Source organism: Pristiophorus japonicus, chromosome 2 (genome assembly GCF_044704955.1).
Source record: "Pristiophorus japonicus isolate sPriJap1 chromosome 2, sPriJap1.hap1, whole genome shotgun sequence".
Classification (NCBI taxonomy): domain Eukaryota; kingdom Metazoa; phylum Chordata; class Chondrichthyes; family Pristiophoridae; genus Pristiophorus; species Pristiophorus japonicus.
In genome coordinates this window covers 171,327,871-171,350,302 of record NC_091978.1, presented here as the reverse complement: position 1 = coordinate 171,350,302, position 22,432 = coordinate 171,327,871, and the positions used below count along the sequence as shown (strand labels likewise).

Genomic DNA, 22,432 nt, shown 5'->3' with positions numbered 1-22,432 from the left:
AGGTCTGCAGATACATTTGTGGGCATAATGGGCAGTTGTGAGCAGTCCCGCTCTGGCATCTGGTCATCTCCCTGGCATTCTTTTCTTGACCCATGGAATACAGTATTTGACCTGCTTGAAAACCAGCCCCATCATTAATTTATCTTGATTTGCTGATCGCCATCAGACTCTAACTTGAACTTAGATGCATTGTTACTCCGATACTTTGTATTGTGAGAGCTCCTGCTATATAAATGCAAGTTTGTTTGTTCTTTCTTACTTAACTCCTCCTTCATTTTCTTCAGGGAAGGCAGACAGCAGCATGAGAGAGCACGTCACATGTTTCCCCAAAGCGCAAGGCATTATTGGTGGCAGGAATGTAGCTATATAGACCTGACCCCCAATCATATAGCTTCCATGAACAAAAAAAGTTTACACTCCATTATTTTGTAGTTGGCCTATGACCATAGGCACTAAGTTATTCACATGAACTCCTATTACCCTAATATTAGTCACGAATGCTATATTTTATGGCAATCTGTGGTGCATTCTTTAGAGACATAACAGATGGCTTCTTGGAGGCCAAGGATATCTTCTTCTTACTCACGATTCCCTTGAAACAGTCATGAAGCAGAGCAGAATAGTGATATAATAAGGCATATGCAGTCACTAGGATCCTTGTTAAATATACCTTCAGAGTGTTGAAACAAAATTCAGATGCTTGGACAGATGAGAGGGGTGTTACGGTTTATCTCTGCCAAGGGCTCAAAGACTTTTGTAGTCTGTTTCCTATTGCACAACTTTACCCTACGCAAAGGAATGAAGCATGTGGAAGGGGAACTGCTTAGATTTTAGTCTCCTTGGTCATGGCAAAGATTGTGAATGTAGCCTGTGAATTATGGGTGAGACTCGGTTCATTACTTTTTATGTCATTTCTCTCCCTCAGAAGATCAAATATCTGTTAAAATGAACTTTCTTTTTTATGATAGGTTATTCCATTTCAGTTTCCTGTGTTTGTCCCAAAACACAACCAAAACATCTTGGAATAGTATGACTACTATCAGCAATTCCTGCCATTGCCAAGTTGCTATTCCCAGCTGTCTACAATGTATCTTAATGCAGTCATAGTATTCTTGCATAAAATAGGATGTACAGTTATAATCACAGTTTAGGAAAGATGGAACTCATCACATCCTGAGATGTCCAACAGTGCTTTAAAACTAATAGATTGTCTTTGTAGCGCAGTCACTGCTTTCATGTTGGCCAACGCAGTAGCCAATTTTCACGCAGCAAGATCCCACGACCAGCAAATGAATCAATGACTAGATAATCTTTTGTTGGTGTTGGTTGAGGGGGGGAATGTTGACGAGGAGCTGGGAGAACTCCATTGATCTTCTTCAAACATGATCTTTTATGTTCATTTGAGCAGGCAGAGAGGGCCTTGATTTAACGTCTCATCCGAAACGCAGCACCTCCAACAATGCAGCACTCGTTGAATACTGCACTGCCGAGATGATGTTCTTCAAGCCTTAGTGGGGCTTGAACCAATAACCTGTATATAGTTGTGGGTTGAAGCCCCATCACAGGTTTGCTTTCAGTGATTGTGGCAGTTAAGCCATCAACAATAATATGCAATTTATGATGCATGCTACAGTCAATGATGTAACCACCACACTTACTGAAAGCATACCTGTTATTGCTTTGTGTCCTTAAGTGTCCTTGAATGGCATTGTATTCAGCATTGTCAGAATTGTGTTAAGACCAGGAGCTACAATTCATAGGACATTATTTTCATGAACGACTTAATGGTGGAAATTACTGTTGGTGATGCTAGCAAATGAATGTTGTTTGTGCCAAAATCCTCTCTCTGCTATTTTAAAGGAGGCATTTATCTGTTTATTTTAAATGGCACTGCTAAAATAGTGGAGAGAGGAACTTGATATGTACAGCATATGTATATTTGCAACCTCCAATAACTAATACTAGAGATCAAATCATAAGAAAAAGATTTAATTATATTTTTAGGTAATTTTTCAGGAAATAAGCTCATCGTCTTCATGGATTTTATTCTTTATTTTAGTAAAGACATGTGTGTTTCATTGTGGAGTAAATATTGAAGAGCTTTGATTTGTAAAATGGTGTTTGGTTATGACATGAAGGGGATCAGTACCTGAAAGCAAACAAAGGGAGAAGTTGGTTTATTTTGCAATTGGGGGTCAAACAGTGTACAGGAATGAAATTTCTTGGCAGTGGCGTTATTTTCCTTCTTGTGTCTCGGAGCCAAACCTTAGCTACAGCTTCAGCCAGACATTGGCAGCTGTGTGCTGTTTATCTGAAGTCATTGTACTCCACCTAGCTGCAGTGCACACAATATGATCATTTATTGCTAAACCATAACCACTGGGACATCAGGATTTATTCTTCGGCTTGGACAAAATGTTAGTAAAACACAGTCTCATTAAGCCTGTAGGAAAACACTGGACCTGAATATCTTCATGTGCAGCCCCTTTGTGATGTCTAAAACAGATAGCTGTTTTGTGTTTGAAGCCATTTGTTTTCAGTTGGGCACCAGATGAAAGACTGTGCTGGAACAATACAATTATAACAGGGTTAAGAGGGGACGAACCAAATGTTACACTTATTTTAGCAGTGGGCTAGTGTCTTAGAAAGGTTAGATTAGTAAGTTAGGTACTTCTCTCTGGCATATTTCCAGTAATTTTACAGAACTGTAATCAGATTGGACTAAATGACTAAACGGGGGTATTTTTGTTGGCTGCTTCTGAGACACCAGAGCTCAGTGAAGACAAGGAGGAATGAATACATGCACCTGAATGACTATCTGAAAAGAAGTAGGGAGTTTAGGAGGGTCTGGTGGTTTTCTTACTTTGTTTTTTAATTTGTAATTTTTTTATCAACTTATACCAACTGTATAATAGCACTGACAGCGACTAAACTGTACTCTTAAATAAATTAACTTCTAATGTTCTGTAACTTGAAATGGTTCCACTCCATCTTTGTAAAAATGTGTAAACAATAATAGTGAGCAAAATTGTTGGTATCGGAAAGGACAATATAATATTAGTTTACAAGACATATGCCTTTTATTATTTTAAGCTATGCCCAGGAAAGTATTAATCTCCTTAAAATAAACAGGTTAATGTCTTTAAGAACATAAGAACATGAGAAATAGGAGCAGGAGTAGGCCATTTGGTCCCTCGAGCCTGCTCCACCATTCAGTAAGATCATGGCTGATCTTTGTTAAACTAGTGGACAGAGGAACTTCATACGGATGAGTTTACTAAAGTTACAGGGGCTGAAATTGCCTCTTCCAATAAGGCTTCTGACCGCCAGTAGGTGGCAGCCAAGGGGCGGCGCAGAATGGCGTTTGCTGTCAGTACACTCTCTATGAAATGGCGGTGCGGCCGTTCTTACAGGGGAGGGTGCAGTGCCACGGCCGCCATTTTTTTTTTGTGGGGCTGACTGCCAGGTCAGATGGCCAACAGGCAGCCTGGCGCCTCCTCTTGGTGGTCCAATGGACCTAATTAAAATGAATGCAGAGTTCGCACCGGCTCTCCCCTTTAACTGAAGGGGAGAGCCGTTGTGATGCGCCAGCGCGATGATGTCATCAGCACGTGCTGACGACTGACAGCTGCGGCCACGCCGTCCCGCCCCCACTTCCATTTTGCTACTGACGGGCACTCCACTCCGCTCCCACTTCCACCCCCATCCGCCCTGCAGGAAAAACCACCCAAGGGACTGAATTTCGCCAGATAGGCCACAGCATTCATTGCGGCGGCCAGAACACTTCAAAATCGGTAGGTGCATCCCGTTTCCAGTGGAGGGCAATTTTACCCCACACAGTGCAATTCTCTTTTATTGATGACAGAAAATGTCAGAATTATGAGCTACTAAAGATTAGTCAACATTTATTGAAAAATATATTGTTGGCTAAAATTTTAGTCAAGGAGAGGAGACTGAAGAAGAACAAGGACAGAAGAAGACTGATTTGACTCCCAGCCAACGTCTCCACAAGATCAACCAGCAAGGCCATTTGCAGTCTCCCCCACTGAAAGTCAGCAGCCTTCCACCAGCCATGCTGCAGCATCTGGGGTAGCACTGCATGACATCAGTAGGATAGGCAAAGGCACACACATGATAGTCACTAAGAGAAGGCATAAGGGTGATAAGTTGATTTCTTGAAAGAACATAAGAAATAGGAGCAGGGGTAGGCCATTAGCCCCTCGAACCTGCTCCGCCATTAAATAAGATCATGGATGATCTAATCCTGGGCTCAGCTCCACTTCCCTGCCCGCTCTCCATAACCCTTCACTCCCTTATCATTCAAAAATCTGTCTATCTCCACCTTCAATATATTCAATGACCCAGCCTCCGCAGCTCTCTGGGGCAGAGAATTCCACAGCTTTACAACCCTCTGAGAGAAGAAATTTCTCCTCATCTCAGTTCTAAGTGGGTGACCCCTTATCCTGAAACTATGCCCCCTAGTTCTAGATTCCCCACGAGTGGAAACATCCTCTCTGCATTTACCTGGTTGAGCCCCCTCAGTATCTTATATGTTTCAATAAGATCACCTCTCATTCTTCTAAACTCCAATGAGAATAGGCCCAACCAGCTCAACCTTTCTTCATAAGACAACCCCTTCATGTCAGGAATCAACCTACTGAACCTTCTCTGAACTGCCTCCAATGCAAATATATCCTTACTTAAATAAGGAAACCAAAACTGTACGCAATACTCTAGGTGTGGACTCATCAATACCCTGTACACTTGTAGCAGGACTTACCTACTTTTATACTCCATCCCCCTTGCAATAAGTGCCAACATTCCATTTGCCTTCCTGATTACTTGCTCTATCTGCATACTAACTTTTTGCGTTTCATGCACAAGGACCCTCAGGTCCCTCTGTACTGCAGCATTTTATAATCTCTCTCCATTTAAATAATAATTTGCTTTTTTATTTTTCCTGCCAAAGTGGATAACCTCACACATTATACTCCATCTGCCAAATGTTTGCCCGCTCACTTAGCCTGTCTTTGTCCATTTGCATATTCTTTGTGTCCTCCTCACAACTTGCTTTCCCACCCATCTTTGTATCATCAGCAAACTTGGCTACATTACACTCGGCCCCTTCATCCAAGTCATTAATATAGATTGTAAATAGTTGGGGCCCCAGCACCAATCCTGTGACACCCCACTAGTTACTGTTTGCCAACCGGAAAATGACCCATTTATCCCAACTCTCTGTTTACTGTTAGTTAGCTAATCCTCTATCCATGCGAATATAGTACACCCAACCCAGTGAGATCTTATCTTGTGCAGTAACCTTTTATGTGGCACCTTATCAAATGCCTTCTGAAAATCCAAATACATTGGATGGCTAGATATATATAGATGGATTGGAAAGTTTGCTTTGTGGTGAATTTTATTTCAGCATTGTGGCCAAGAGGACGCTTGATGGTCAGTAACAGAGGGGACTAATTGTTGAAAGGGGAATTGGGGTTGTGGCCACTGGGACCACTGGCGGATGATTCAATTCCGGATATCCTGGCCGCAAAGGTGCTGTCTGGGATGTTTCCATATGTCTGATTTCTCCCCTTCAGCTTCCTCCTCTTCTGTATCTTCCTCCTCCCTCTACAAGCAGAAGCTGTAAATGTTAAATGATGGCATAAAATGCTGCAAATACTCAGCTGGTCAGGCAGCATCTCGACCTGAGATGTGTTTCTCTCTCAACGGATGTTGCCTGACTTGCTGAGTATTTGCAGCATGTTCTATCGTCTCAAAGGCCTTCATTTACCATTCGAGCCTTTGCAAGCATCCAGCAGCACATCCTCCATACTTAAAAAACTTTTCACATCTATTGCAGCAAGCCAGCACTTCCATAAAAAACAATCCAAAATCTTACATTCAAACTTACATGACGATGTGTGTGCCCCTTAAAGAGGTCCAGACATCGCCACTGTCAGTCTGCTTGCCTGGCGTGCTTAGGATCGAAGTTCGCATTGGTGACATTAATTCAACGTTGCACGCTGATTGACGTCATCACTCCATGGGAGAGGAATATGTCGGCCTCTGCGGGCCTCGCCACTGGCTGGTGAAAAAATGACAGCTGCCATTATATCACCATTTCATGCCGCTATGGAGTGGTGGTAAGTAGATGAATTTCTAGCCCAATAAATTAATCCAAAGTCAATTGATACATATTTCTAATGCTGCAAATACTCAGCTGGTCAGGCAGCATCTCGACCTGAGATGTGTTTTTCTCTCCACAGATGTTACCTGACTTGCTGAGTATTTGCAACATGTTCTATCATCTCAAAGGCCTTCATTTACCATTCGAGCCTTTGCAAGCATCCAGCAGCACATCCTCCATACTTAAAAAAAACTTTTCACATCTATTGCAGCAAGCCAGCACTTCCATAAAAAAACAATCCAAAATCTTACATTCAAACTGAAAGAGGTCCAGACATCGCCACTGTCAGTCAGCTTACATTATAATCTAATCACACTTGTGCAATCCGTTAGTGTCTATCATTTGGGTACCCCTTCCTGATCTGGTGCTCCTACAAAGTGCTCCCCCAGTGGCTCCAACCTGGCTGGTGGAAGTCTGCTGAGTTTCCACAGGGGTGACTTCAGATGGCTTTGCAGGACAACCTCGAGCAGCTCTGGACCTAGAAGGCCTGGCTGTAAACTGCACCACCTCGGCATGAATGTCAGCAGTCTGAGCTGACTAGCTGACAGGCTAGAGGGCAATGGCAGAGTGACAGTGGTGTGAACAGGAATGCTGTCATCCGAAGAGAAGAGAGTAGGGTCCTGCTCCACTCACCCACTGCCACTCGCGCAGGGCGGTGCCTCAGCTGCGACACCCTGCAAGCCCCGGTCGACGGTGGTAAACCGAGCCACGATGGCAGCGGTCTGAGCTTGGGTGCCATCAAGCTGAGACTTCATGAGAGCGGTCTGCGCTTCCGTTGCAGCACTAAGACGTTGGGTCGCTTCTGCCTGTGCTGCAATGGCAGCCGCGACATTGGGCATGACATGTAGCATCATGTCTGGGTCAACATGGTCTTTTCGGGTGTTTTCCATCATTTCCAACCTGGAAATTCTGGGCTCCACGCTCTGCACAGACTCCTCCCTGCTCCTTGACATTGCCGAAATGCTCTCTGGCAGGCTTGCCATTGCACTTAGCAATTTGCTGTGCATGCCCATCACCCTTCTTCTGAAGGCCTCCCCATCGAGGTCATCAACTGAGTCCTCACCCTCCGGGGAGCTAGCTCCTGAACTACCCTTTCCCCTAGCCTTGCTGCAGCGGACTCATCAAATCACACTACTACACTAGCTTCTAAAGTAGGTGTAGTGCCAGTTTCCAAGTTGGTATCTGTGAGTGACAGATGCCTTGATACTGTGGGGCCGAAAATGCCCACCGCCTGAAACGAGGCACACCTACCATTTTTGATGTGTTCTGGCCGCCCCAATGCAGCAACTGAAATTTAGCAGTTTTTGGAGTGGGGTGGAAATGGTCTCATCATCAGGGCGGAAGTGGGGGTGGGGCGGCGCTGTCACTAGTGGGACAGAAGTGGGGGTGGGGCGGCGCTGTCACTAGTGGGACAGAAGTGGGGGTGGGGCGGCGCTGTCACTAGTGGGACAGAAGTGGGGCGGGGCGAAGTGACTGACACTGCAAGGCATCAGCCTTGGCTCATTGAATGTATTCAAGGTGGAGATAGATAGATTTTTGAATGATAAGGGAGTCAAGGGTTATGGGGATCGGGCGGGGAAGTGGAGTTGAGGCCAGGATCAGATCAGCCATGAACTTATTGAATGGTGGAGCAGGCTCGAGGAGCCAAATGGCCTCCTCCTGCTCCTATTTATTATTTGTTTTTAAATCGTGCTGATGCGTCACAACGTCCCTCCCCTTCAGTTAAAGGGGAGGGCTGCTGTGAACTCTGCATCCACTTTAGTGAAAAACACTGGGCCACCAGGGAGGGTTTCGGCTGGGCCAGTGGCCTGGCACCCAAGAGGGGATGAGAGACTGCCTGTTGGCGGCTCGGCCGAACCCGCGGCCATAATTGTTGGCCGCGGCACTGCGCTCTCCCCTTTAAGGGCAGCCGCACTGCCAAGCCACAGAGAGTGTACCAACAGCAAAAGCTGTAGGGACACCGACCAGTGGTGGGGCCACTCCTGCGAGGCAATTCCGCTGCTTTCAAGCGCCGAAGGCCTATAGAAAGAGGCAATTTTGACCCCCTTCTTATTCTCCCCCCTCTCCTGCATCACCTCAGGGAAAGGCTGCTCAGGTGATTGAGGAGTGGACCAGAGTGTCTCAGAGGGAGCAGTCCCTATGGAATGCTGAAAGGGGAGGGGAAGGGAAGATGTGTTTGGTGGTGGAATGAGGCTGGAAGTAAAGGAAATAGCAGAGAATGATCTCTTGAATGTGGACGCTGGTGGGGTGAAAGCTGAGGACAAGGGGAACCCTATCGTGGTTCTGCGAGAGAGGGGAAGGGGTGAGAGCAGAAGTGTGGGAAATGGGACGGACACGGTCAAGGGCCCCATCAACCAGGTAGAGCGGAATCCTCAGTTGAGGAAAAAGGAAGACATATTGGCCCTGAAATTCCGGTCGGAGGCTTCTTTCGGAAGAACGCCTCCGACCGGAGAATTTTTCTGAAAGTACCTGGTGGTCCCGGAGGAGCATGGAATTCCGTTGGGGAGGCCTTCCTTTCCCGTGCTGCGAAGCGTGCTCCCGTCCTCCAGGTTCCGACTCAGAAGGTGCAGTCACGTGTGACTGCTCAACCAATTAGGTACAGTATTCTCAATTAATAGCAATGGGAACTCCGTATCTACGAGTTCTCATTGCTATTAATTGAGAAAAAAAAAACAACACAATAACACAAAATAAAAATTTAAAACACACCTCACATAATTAAAATTAATTGAAATTAAATTTAATAAATAGCTTAGAGAAAAAAACTATTTCTGAGTTTTTAAAAAGTTTTTTAAATTATGGTTTAAAATAAACTTAACATAGTGGGCAGGGTTTTTAAAAATAAAATGTGTATTTTTAATTTTAAGACTCTTACACCTGTAAAAGTAGGCTATGCGTCTGCTTTTATCAGGCACAAGAGTTTTGAGAACGTTTGCTGGGCAAGAGATGGGTAAATACCGCAATCTTGCCCTTGCAAATATCCTGGCTGCCAAGATATGGAGGATCTGTCAAGCTGGAGCTTGACAGGGCAGAAAAGCTGGTTTTCAGAGCATGCACATTGTGCGTTGAAAACCGGCTTTTGCGATGCCTTCCCGGGTCCGTAGACACTCCATACGTTCCTGGGGAGGCAAGAATTTCTGAGCCATTGGAACTCTTCTAGACCCATCCTTTGTTTCTTTACTTGTCCCGTTACCATCTCCTTTTGCTTTGTACAATCATACCTTCTGTCATTTAATCACTCCTGCCATCCACTGTACCAGACCTTCTCTTTTGTTCTTTCCTTCCCTCCCCCCTTTCCCTGCCACCGCACTTGCTTAAAATCTGTTACATCTCTAACTTTTTCCAGTTCTGATGAAAGGTCATCAACCTGAAATGTTAAACCTGTTTCTCTTTCCACAAATTCTGCTTGACCTGCTGAGTATGCCCTCTTTATCTTATAACAGCATTACTGATGATCATCATCATCATAGGCAATCCTCGGAGTCAAGGATGACTTGCTTCCACTCTAAAAGTAAGTTCTCAGGTGACTGAAGAGTCCAAGGCGGGACCTGCAGTCTCTGTCACAGGTGGGGCAGACAGTAGTTGAAGGAAGGGGTGGGTGGGAAGCCTGGGTTGACGCATGCTCCTTTTGCTATCTACGCTTGGTTTCTGCTTGCTCTCGGCGATGGGACTTGAGCTGATCAGCGCCCTCTCACTCCACTTTGGGTGGTCATGGGCCAGGGTTTCCCAGGTGTCGATAGGGATGTTGCACTTTATCAAGGAGGCTTTGAGGGTGTCCTTGAAGCATTTCCTTTGCTCACCTGGGGCTCACTTGCCGTGTCGAAGCTCCGTGTAGAGCGCTTGCTTTGGAAGTCTCGGGTCAGGCATGCGGACAATGTGGCCCACCCAACGGAGCAGATCGAGCGTGGTCAGTGCTTCGATGCTGGGGATGTTGGCCTGAGCAAGAACACTGACGTTGGTGCGTCTATCCTGCCAATGGATTTGCAGGATCTTACGGAGGCAGCGCTGGTCGTTTTGAGGTGTCTGCTGTAGATAGTCCATGTCTCTGAGCCATATAGGAGGGCGGGTATCACTACTGCTCTGTAGACCATAAGTTTGGTGCCAGATTTGAGATCCTGGTCTTCAAACACTCTCTTTCTCAGGAGACCAAAGGATGCGCTGGCACACTAAAGGCGGTGTTGGACCTCGTCGTCAATGTCTGCTCTTACTGATAGTAGGCTCTCAAGGTATGGAAAATGATCCACGTTGTCCAAGGCCTCGTCATGGATTTTGATAATCGGGGGGCAGTGTTGTGTGGCAGGGTCAGGTTGTCCCCTTTTTTGAAGATGGTCATAATCACAGCGTCTTTGAGATCTCCTGGCATGCTCTCCTCCTTCCAGATAAGAGAAATGAGGACATATATTCATGCCAATAGTGCTTCTCTGCCGCGATTTAGTGCTTCGGCGGGAATTCCATCTGTTCCTGTTGCCTTGTTATTCTTCAGCCGACAGATGGTCTTTTCTACCTCGTGCCGGGCTGGGGTTGTGCTGAGATGGTGGCGGGTAGCAGTTGCGGGATGGAGTTGAGGACACTCACGTTGAAGACAGAGTCTCGGTTAAGGAGATCTTCTAAATGCTCCTTCCAACGGGCACTGATTGCCTCTCTGTCCTTGATGAGTACCTCACCGTTCTTGGCCAGCAGTGGGGTAGGGCCTTGGGTGCTTGGGCCGTACGTGGTCTTGACTGCGCTGAAGAATCCATGCAAGTCATGGTTGTCGGCCAGCTGTGGGATATCCTGTGCTTTCTCCACCTATCATCTGTGTTTTAGGTCGCGGGTTTTTTGTTGGACCTCAGCCTTCAGCCATCTGTGGAGCTGCTTTCTTGCACTCGAGCTGGGTTGCTGTTTTAAATTCAGAAATGCCTTGCGCTTGTGGCTAATATAGCTCCTGGATCTCCTGGTCATTTTCATCAAACCAGTCTTGGTGTTTCCTGGTTGAGTGACCGAGCGTCTCCTCGCAGATGCTGATTATGGAGACCTTGAGGACAGAGCAGGCGCTGTGGACACTCTGTGTCTCTGGGTGAACGGGCGTCGCCAGGTTGGCAGTGAGGCGCCGGCTGAATAGGGCTTTTTTATCAGGGTCTTTGAGTGCCCCAGCGTTGATTTTCCTGCACCATTGTTTCTGTTGCCATCATTGCCATGGGGCTATATTGATATTGATGACAGAGCGGATTAGGTGGAGGTCCATCCAGCAGTCGTCAGCCCCTGTCATGGCGCAGGTGAAATGCATATCCTTGTGGTCCCTCGCTCAGATGATGACGTCGAGCAGATGCCAATGCTTGGAGCAAGGGTGTTGTCATGATGCCCTCTGATGGAACAAGGTGTTGGTATTGACAAGGCCATGTTCTAGGCATTTTGTCAGGAGCCAGGTCCACTGGAGTATGATTTCCCCACCCCCTCTCTGCTGATTGCACTTCCCCAGAGGCCTGTGTCCTTTCCGACTCTGGCATTGAAATCGCCAAGGAGGATCAGCTTGTCGTCCGTTGGGATTCAGGACAGGGATTGTTCAAGACTGGAGTAGAATTCCTCTTTGGTCTCATCTGTAGCTTCCAGTGTTGGGGCGTACACACCGATGACCGTAGCGCACTGATTCTGGGCTAGGGTGAGCCGAAGAGTCATGAGACGTTCGCTTATCCCGCAAGGGGAGTCTCTGAGACGGCCCGCAAGCTCATTCTTGATGAAGAAGGTGTAACCACGACCTTGTTCTTTGAGCTGGCATTCCCCTGCCCGTTAGGTCTTGCTTAGGACGGCTATGTCAATCTCGTAATGTCTGGGTTCCCGGGCAACGATAGCAGTGCGACGTTCCGGTCAGTCGCTGTTGAGGTTGTCCATGAGGGTCCTGATGTTCCTGGTTTCAAACTTCATTTTGAAGGATGGAAGATGCTATGCATGAGTTCTTTTAATGTCATCATCATCATCATCATAGGCGGTCCCTCGAACGAGGATAACTTGCTTCCACATGAGTTCACAAATGTTTCAATGAAGGACCTGATGTTCCAGCCTTGAACTCCAATTGAGGGGGTGGAAGATGCCTGTGCGTGGATTTTTTTTTTAACGTGTGGTGACCATTGCACACCAGCCACCACACCGGCTTGACAGAGATAGACATTTATCCAGTGGCAAGGGTTAACCAGGATGACTGGAGACCTGCTCAGCTGCACGGACATAGTGCGCACACATATCGCAGTGTGGGCAGGCCCGTGCTCCTCCTGGGCCCTCGGCTCTTCTGGGCTCACACCAGCTACCACACGGGCTTAGCAGAGTGAGGTCCTGGTCCAATGGCAAGGGAGTCCGAAACGACTGGAGACCAGGCTCTACTGTATGGGGCTAGCTGCATACGGTGGGATGTGTACTGTAAGCGCGACACTGAGCAGCGCCTTTGGGAGAGATGATGAGAAATCCGAGGTGTGGAGAGTGAGAGTAAGAAACTTGAGGCAATGCTTCACTCTCCCAGGCATTAGTTCCCGGTTGAGGATAAACACTGGGGTCCTGCTCACACTTTTCCACTACGTCCTGCTCCATCTTTGTTTCTCGCTGAAGATTGGTCACAGAAGAAGACAGAAGAGAGTTCCGGTAGATCACAGAGACATTCAGACAGACAGAACTCAGTACGGCTTTTACCGAGGGGTAAACGCTGTCGTATGGCATTTAATTATGCTGTTCTGGAGTGCAGCGTCCTCATGCTGCCATTACATGCACCATGTGGCACGTGATGGCAGTCCTGTCTTTGCTGGCAGCGCTGTAGTAAATAAGGTAACACAAGCCGAAGAGCATCTGAAGTATAAATTTGTCTTGGATAGTAGAGCCAAATGGGCATTAGCAAATCGGTTTTGCACTCTACCCGACTTTCTTTTCCATTGACTCTGTGCCAAATGAATATGCTGATTAATTAATAATGCCACACATATTGTGAACAATTGCCATCCATGATGTTACTTCCTGGAAATACATATTTCCAACATTTAGCCCTGTTATTTATCATATAATTAAAAACAATTAAAAGCCCTGCTGTGAAATGTTACAGAAGTATTGGGCAGGACAACAGTTGGACAGCATTGTATCGATATTACCACAATATTGTGTTTGGCTAATAGGGCTTCGGGAAATTATTGTGGGTCCACTGTTTGGCTCATGATTATGGTCCATGTAAATAGGAGGATGCTTTAGTTTTATTTAATGGTGTAGGTGGGGACATTGTAGGCAAAATGTGTCAATGTTCATTTAACCAACATCAAAAAGCAAATTTGGCTCTTTTCATATATTTATTCCACAGCCTTTGTGTTTATAATTAAATGTTTTAAAGCATTACGTTAATTAAACTAATTTTTTGTTTGTTCAAATATTTTGTATGTTGATTAGAATATATGTGACATATATGTAGGATAAAATAATGGCCCGGATTTTGTGGTTGTAATGAGGGTGAAACTATCAGCATTTGCTGTCATTACCCTATGAAACTGACAGCAACTTCTGGCATCTGCACATACACAGTGAAACGCAGAAATCCAGAAGTTGCTGTCAGTGATTCCCTGTTCCTCCACACGACGCGTTGTTGAAGCCCCCACAAATGGCAATCGGCACTGAATCAGTGATTTGGCGTGAATTTCCCATTTTACGCTTAATATTGCTGTAATACCCCCCAAAAAGTTAAGCCTTGTTCAATGAGGTATAACTGGGTTTTTATTGTGTACTAAGTCATTAATTACCGCTGAACAACCCCTCTGTCCCTGAAAAACTAATTTTATATTATGGAATATCAAATGTTTCCATTATGATAAAATTCCATGGGGTGGAAATTCGGTCTTCTGCCATCCCTCTTAGCGCCCCGAAGGGGTGGCAATGGTGGCAGAAAACACTTGCGCCTAAGTGGCCAGCTTCCAGCGCCCCGCCGGAACATTCGATGCCGGTATCGACGGGGAGTGGCAAGCCGGTGTGCAATGGCTCTGTTTGCGACACTGGCCCAATTTTTGGTTGCTGCCCAACCTGTAATGCTTCATAGCATGCCCTGGTGGAAAGCAGTCATTCCAAGCTGTAGCGGCCACAGTGAGGTAAGTAATGCCGACCTCAGGTAAGTGTGATAGTTTAAAAAAAATTATTTTTGTGATTTATGTGGTGGTCTGAGTTATGGATTTGGAATGTTTTTGGTGGTTTTTTTTCAAGTTTCCCGCCGCCCCCCCCCCTCCGCCCCAGGCCTCTGTTATGGCACTTTGAGGCCAACTGTTTAGCTCGGGATTTTCCCTTGCTCAGCCGGCCTAGCGCCCTAAAAGAGGGGTGCAATGCCTCCTTTGGCGTCCCGCTCCAAACTCTGGGCCCAGCTGATGAATTTTGCAGCAGCAGACACAAATCATTTGCAAAATTTACTGCTCTGCCAGGACACCGCCCCAACTGAGGCGCGACCGAATTTCCACCTCCATATTTTTTAGTATAATAAAAAATATTTTCTTTTTAAAGTTTGTTTATGATACTTCAGCTTTTACTTTAATCCCATGTGTATGTCCCAATCTTTATTTCACTCTCTGTAAAATGATTAAAAAGTGAAGGATAATCAGTGCTTTTTACTTCCTTGTTTGCTGTCTGTGAGAATTCTTTAATGTGATTGGCTATTCAGCCTGCTTGATGACATTGCTGTTACTGGACGCTGAAGATCCCCTATGCCATGTATGTAACCATCATGCAATGGTAATTTCTATGTAACTGTAACCTTCATGCAACTCCTGTACACTGTACTTATACACTAGAAATGTACACCCTGACCACAGGGGGTGAACTTGTGGGAGACACTCCTCACCTGGGTTTCCAGGTATAACAGGGGAGGTCCCACCCAGGGTCAGCACTCCTTGGTCCTGGGAATAAAGGTTAAGTTCACGTAGTGACTGTGTCTGCAGTACATGCCTCGTGTGAGTTTGTAGTACGGTGCAGGGACACCACATTTGGCGACGAGAAACGGGAATCACTGAACCACGAGGATGGCCACCGGTAGCACAGAGGAACATTACTGTGTGGGTGAGGACTGGGCTGACTTCATGGAAAGCTTTGTCACGAAGGACTGGCTGGGAGCGACAGCGGCTGACAAGCGGAGGGCGCATCTACTGACCAGCTGCGGACCACAGACGTATGCGCTGATGAAAGACCTGCTCGCACCCCAAAGGCCAGCGGTCAAGTCCTTTGAAAAGCTCAGCCAGCTGATTAGTGAGCATCTCAAGCCAGCGAGTAGCGTACACATGGCCCGGCACTGGTTCTACACACACCGGCGTCGGGAGGGACAATACATCACGGACTTCGTTGCGGACCTGCGGTGCTTGGCCAGTCTCTGTAAGTTCACAGACGCCTGCAGGGAGAGATGTTAAGGGACTTTTTCATTGAGGGCATTAATCATGCCGGGATTTTCAGGAAGCTCATAGAGGCCAAGGACTTGACTTTAGAAGGGGCGGCGTTAATAGCTCAGACCTTCATGGCAGGGGAAGAGGAGACCAAGCTAATTTACGCACGCAGCCCTGGTCCCAACGTGGCGATGGACCAGGGAGTTAACATTATGAACGCGGCTAGGAACCCCGCAGGCAGGCAAGGGCATTTCGAAACCGCCCAGGCAGCAACAGACTCTCGGGTGGGCCCACAACAGGGCCAATGGAAAGGGGATTGGCAATTCACGCCATCACGAGGAACAATGCGTCCCGCGATGGGACCATTAACACCCACCATCAGAGTGCTTAGAAACAACCAAATGGGCAATCAGAGAGGAATGCCTGGTAACTGTCCCTTTGTTAACAACAATCTGGAGATGCGGGGGTTAACATACTGCGAAAAGCTGCAGGTTCCAGCAATATACCTGTAGGATTTGTAACGTCAGTGGACATTTGGCCTGGATGTGCAAAAAGACTGTAGCGAGGCTAATCTGCGAGACAGAGGAACCAGACGAGGGGTCTGCAATGCAGGATGATGCCTGGGGTAAAGCCATGGATGCTGAAGTTCAGCAGGTTCACATGGCTGACGTCCACAGCTCATACACTAAAACGCCACCCATGATGATGAAAGTTTTATTGAATGACATCCCGGTGCGCATGGAGCTGGATACGAGAGCTAGCCAGTCATTTATGAGCGCCCAACAATTTGAGAGACTATGGCCACACAGAGCTAGCAGGCCCAAACTGGAACGCATTGACACACAGCTACAGACATACACCAAAGAGATCATCCCAGTGCTAGGCAGTGCAAACTTGGTGGTAACACATAATGGATTACAGAACCGGCTGCCATTCTGGATCGTCCCGTGAAATGGTTCTTGGGGAGGAGCTTGTTAGCCGAGATGAATTGGAAATGGGGGGATGTGCACACCATTTCATCTGTGGAGCGAAGTTCATGCTCACAGGTCCTACAAAAATTCGGGTCACTGTTTCAACCCGGTGTCGCAACGTTCAAGGGCACTAAAGTAGTGATACGCATCACTCCGGATGCCAGACCAGTGCACCACAAAGCCAGAGCGGTGCCGTATGTGATGCGTGAGAAAATTGAATGTGAATTCGACAGGCTGCTCAGAGAGGGCATAATTTTGGCCGTTGAATTCAGCGACTGGGCAAGTCCCATCGTTCCTGTCCTTAAAGCAGATGGCTTGGTCAGTATTTGTGGCGACTACAAAGCCACCATCAACCGAGTGTCGCTGCAAGACCAATACCCGCTCCCGAGAGCGGAGGACCTTTTTGCCATGCTGGAAGGGGGCAAGCTGCTCACGAAGCTGGACCTCACTTCGGCCTACATGACTCAGAAACTGGCTGAGGAATCCAAGCTTCTGACCACCATCACGACGCACAAGGGATTATTTATCTACAACAGGTGTCCGTTTGGCATTCGTTCGGCGGCAGCTATCTTTCAGCGGAACATGGAAAGCTTGCTCAAATCCATTCCTGGAACAATCATATTCCAAGACGACATCCTTATAACGGGTCGAAACACCGAGGAACACCTCCACAACCTGGAGGAGGTACTACTGGACCGGGTAGCCTTGCGGCAGAAAAAGGCCAAGTGTGTGTTTTTAGCCCCAGAGGTCGAGTTTTTGGGCAGGAGGGTTGCCGCAGACGGGATCCGGCCCACTGAATCTAAAACGGAGGCGATCCGCCGGGCGCCCAAGCTTGGCAACACGTCGGAGTTGCGATCATTCCTGGGACTTTTGAACTATTGCGGGAACTTTCTGCCGAACTTAAGCATATTGTTGGAGCCGTTACATATGCTTCTGCGTAAAGGTCGTGAATGGCTTTGGGGGAACTGTCAAGAACGGGCTTTCAATAAGGCGAGGAACCTGCTGTGTTCTAACAAACTGTTGACTTTGTATAACCCCTGTAAAAAACTGGTTTTACCGTGTGATGCATCGTCCTACGGGGTTGGGTGTGTGTTGCAGCAGGGTAATGACGACGGCCGACTCCAACCGGTGGCCTATGCCTCCAGGTCACTCTCCCAGGCAGAGCGTGGATATGGCATGGTCGAAAAGGAAGCACCCGCTTGTGTTTACGGTGTGAAAAAGATGCACCAGTACCTTTTCGGTAGACGGTTCGAGCTAGAGATGGACCACAAGCCGTCAACATCCCTGTTGTCCGACAGCAAGGCTATCAATGCCAATGCGTCAGCTCGCATACAACGAGGGGCTCTCATGCTGGCTGCGTATGACTACACCATACGGCACTGGCCAGGCACTGAAAATTGCCTGGCCAGGGGGCAGCAGAGCAAAGTGCTGAGATGGTCATGGCCGTTGAGGCTTTTGACACCACAAGCTCTCCTGTCACAGCTCACCACATCAAACTCTGGACCAACAGAGACCCCCTCCTCTCCATGATAAAGAAATGTGTCCTGACTGGGGATTGGGCGCCCGCATGCAGGGCGTGCCCCGAGGAGGTCAGACCGTTTCAGAACGGATGGATGAGCTCTCCATCCAAGCCGACTGCCTGCTATGGGGCGGCCGGGTAGTCATGCCCCAGAAAGGCAGGGGAGCGTTCATCAGGGAACTCCACAGCGAGCACCCTGGCATCGTGCTAATGAAGGCCATTGCCCGGTCACATGTATAGTGGCCGGGGATTGACTCAGACCAGGAACACTGGGTTCGCAGGTGCACGACGTGTGTCCAGCTGGGCAATGCTCCCAGGGAGGCCCCACTCAGCCCGTGGCCCTGGCCCACCAGGCCATGGTCACGTATTCACGTAGACTATGTGAGCCCGTTGATGGGAAAAATGTTTCTGATCGTTGTCGACGCATACTCGAAATGGGTTGAGTGCATCATATTAAACTCGTGCACGACATCCATCACCGTGGAGAGTCTGCGTACGGTTTTCACAACCCATGGTTTGCTGGACATCCTAGTCAGCGACAATGGCCCGTGTTTCACCAGCCATGAATTCCAGGAGTTTATGTCGGGCAATGGTATCAAACACGTCCAGACAGTGCCGTTCAAGCCGGCTTCCAATGGCCAGGCGGAACGTGCGGTCCAAGTCATAAAACAGGGCATGCTACGCATCCAAGGACCCTCCCTTCAGTACCGCCTATCGCGCCTCCTGCTGGCCTACAGGTCCCGCCGGCACTCGCTCACGGGAGTCCGGCCAGCGGATCTCCTCATGAAACGCTCTCTTAAAACGCGGCTGTCCCTCATTCACCCAGCCCTGGCAGACATTGTTGAGGGCAAGCGCCAGTCCCAAACCGAGTTCCATGATCGAAACTCAAGGGGGAGGTGTATAGAAATGGATGACCCGGTATTTGTTCTTAACCATGCTTTGGGACCCAAGTGGCTTGAGGGCACCGTAATTGGCAAAGAAGGGAATAGGGTCATAGTGGTCAGACTAAACAATGGGCAGATATGCAGCAAACACTTGGACCAAGTAAAGAAAAGGTTCAGCATAGACACGGAGGAACCTGAAGAAGAGCATGAGATGTTACCCACACCACTGCCAGTGGACGAGCAACGAGGACAATCCACAGCATGCACAGTCCCTGCGGCCAGCCCGGTCAGGCCGGAATCACCTCAGGTGACAGAGACGCGTGCTGAGGCTCAGCCACCAGAGCCATAACTGCGACACTCCACGAGAGAGCGTCAACCACCTGAAAGACTTAACCTCTGACACAAAAAGACTTAAGGGGGGAGGTGATGTCATGTATGTAACCATCATGCAACGGTAATCTCCATGTAACTGTAACCTTCATGCAACTCCTGTACACTGTACTTATACCCTGGAAATGCATACCCTGACCACAGGGGTGAACTTGTGGGAGACACTCCTCACCTGGGTTTCCAGGTATAAAAGGGGAGGTCCCACCCAGGGTCAGCACTCCTTGGTCCTGGGAATAAAGGTTAAGGTCACGTAGTGACTGTGTCTGCAGTACATGCCTCGTGTGAGTTTGTAGTACGATGCAGGGACACTACACCCTAGACTTGGCACCAGAATCAAATTAACATTGGGAAAGGTGAAATCGACACCACAGAGATCTTTGTGGACAGCTTGCTTTAAGATCAATGGTGAGCGGCATCACTTTGCCGCTGACCTCAAAACATTACTTGACTCTTTTCTTTTGAGTTGTGCAGGTTATAAACCAGAATGGAGCAACATGGCTATAAAATAAAGGACTATTAGTGTAGACAATGCCATTTATTCCAAGTATAAATTATATTACATTTGCATTGAAAGCACTGATGATCAAGCACCCTGTATGGATGCTGGTAACATAAATGTGTTTATGTCTCTAACAGGACAACATTACTTTGTTTTTGAGAGCATGTGAAGAGCTTGGACTTAAGGGATCACAGCTTTTTGACCCCGGTGATCTCCAAGATATGGCTAACAGAGCTACAATCAAGTAAGTGAATATTAAATAGATGGAAAATGGCTTCTACAAATTGGGAGAGGATTTGAAAGTATACTGTGCCAATTGTTTAAGTTGCTTTGAATTCATTCTTAGTCTGGCAATAATTCATTTGATATGCATATTTCTGTCATTTAAATACAATAAAATACAGACACATACAAATCTCTTGTAAGCACATTCCTAATAGAAGCTCATCTTTGCCAAACCCAATTTTGGTTACAATCCAGCCTTCTCTATAAAAGTCTGGGAGTGAGCAGCCATTTCTCCCCTGACCTATTGATCCTCATCCTGTATGTAACAGGATCTTGTTGTATTTGCAGTACACTATGCCTTTTTAATTGCAAAACATATATCTCAAGAATTGCCAGACATCTGGAACTTGTTTCAAGATTTCTGTAATTTGCACTGTATTAGTTGAGGCAATAATGTCAAATTCTTTTGGCAAGTTTAACAGATGCAGCTGTGTTGCAGACAACATTTTTCACCAGTGTTCTTTTTGAGTTAGTGTATTTTATTGTTTATATTTGAGCAGACACAACTAAGAAACTGTGTGTAAATCACAAGAGAAAACAAGTATAAACATTCTGTCAAGGGAAATCTGATCTTATCATTACAAACTGTGTAAATAAATGATAAGTGTACCAGAGTCTATACAAATGAAATGTTTGGATTTGAATATATGTCACATATTATTTTCATCTCGCGATCATAATATCACAAGATAGGTTTGGATGGAGGTGGTCCTTCAGTCTATTTGACCTCAGCCTTCCAGAAAACCATCCCAACCACTTTCTACTTACAGCATCTAGCGCTTTCTTAAATGAGTCCTGTGATCTGGCTTCAAACACCCCTCCTGATAATGTGTTCCAGCTGTTGATCACTTTTCATGTAAAAGAATACTTCCGTATGTCTGTCCTATAATTATCACATTACCACAGTATGGACCAAGTTCTGTTGTGTTTAAATCATGGTAAGAATGGGGGAATAATTGCTTTGGTCACTGTCTATAGCAGTGTTATAAACATGTTATTTTTGAATGCATTCATGATGCTGCGATCAGAGAAATCTTTAAAAATAATCAATCTTTTTCAAGCTAATTAATTGATTCTAGGTCAGACATTCAAACATTTTATGATTTTTCCTCCTTTAAACAACTTTCCAAAATGAGCCCAGAGAAATTGGCACACCATTTTTCTCATTCATTTTCTCGTTGACATACCTCTAAAATGTGCCAAGGCAAATAACTTATGGTGTATGAGTGAACTGATAGATGTTAATGTAAATATTTTGTAAAGCATTGGTAAGACTACACGGAGTATCATATCAAGTATGGATAACTAAACCTTTTAAAGGGTATTAGAACATTAAAACAGAGTTTAAAGGAGGATAGAAAAATACCAGCTATGAGGAACTCATGGACTGTTTTCAGAATTGAGACTGTCCACTCTGCTGCTCAGGCATCTTTGCCCTTTTGTACTGCCCCAGTTCATCCCTACCCTAGATATTGCCCCATAATATTTTGTATTTTATTCCCTATTTCCACCCAGCCCTTGTGAAGCTGATCTCCACCTGCTATCTAAACTCCTTACCAACACAGGTCCTTAGCATTCAAGAATCCCTCTTTGGCCCAAATCCCACTGACATTGTCAACTGCTTCTTCTCCTCAGGCTCTGTTCCCCACCTCTCAAAACTTCCCTAACCCTTAGAAAGCCATCAACATCTCTTCTATCCTCTCTGGCCACCTCCATATCTCCAATTTCCTCTTTTTCTAAGGTTCTGCTATGTGTTGTCACTAACTATCTTTGTGCTTACCTCTCGGATACTTTCAGTTCTGCTTCCATCGCACTGAGACATAGACCATTCATTTTCGGGGGCTTCTGCTGATCATCCAGTGTTTATGCTGCTTGTCTGAGATTTCCGTGGATATTCCGCGGGCGTTGCGGCAGATGATTGACGGAACCATTGCGGAAATTGCAGCCCATAGTCCTGGTCAAATTCACGACTAATATTCTGCGAGTCAGAACCTGACATTTTTCTCAACCTCCCTATGGTCCTGTGACCCACACTGTTCTCCATCACCTCTCCTCCACGATCTAACTTCATGGGCTAGAACCTCCACTTTTTTTGCCTGCTTAACGCCCACTTTACCGCTGAAATGACGTATAACGCCCATATATTGCCCATTTTGGCACAAAATGGAAACTGGCGGGCATTTGTCGGAAACTTATCGGCGAGCGTTACTTTCCCCATGTGATTAAAGCCGATAAAAAATATTACTGCCCGCCTACTTTTTGGGGGCGGAATCAGCAGGATGGACGACTTCAATGCCCATAATATCGCCCAGCGTTACTTTCCGCACGGAATTAACGCCGA

The 22,432-nt window shown here is 46.7% G+C and overlaps 1 protein-coding gene across 5 annotated transcripts in view; it reads left to right on the top strand.

Annotated features, from left to right (window-relative positions):
• LOC139242191 (LIM and calponin homology domains-containing protein 1-like) overlaps positions 1–22,432 on the top strand; it is a 570,211-nt gene that overhangs the window by 337,239 nt on the left and 210,540 nt on the right. For all 5 annotated transcript variants that reach the window (XM_070870287.1, XM_070870279.1, XM_070870273.1 and 2 more), the window contains exon 4: positions 19,944–20,050. In XM_070870287.1, coding sequence (XP_070726388.1) covers positions 19,944–20,050 — 107 coding nt within the window. The remainder of the gene's footprint in view (positions 1–19,943; positions 20,051–22,432) is intronic.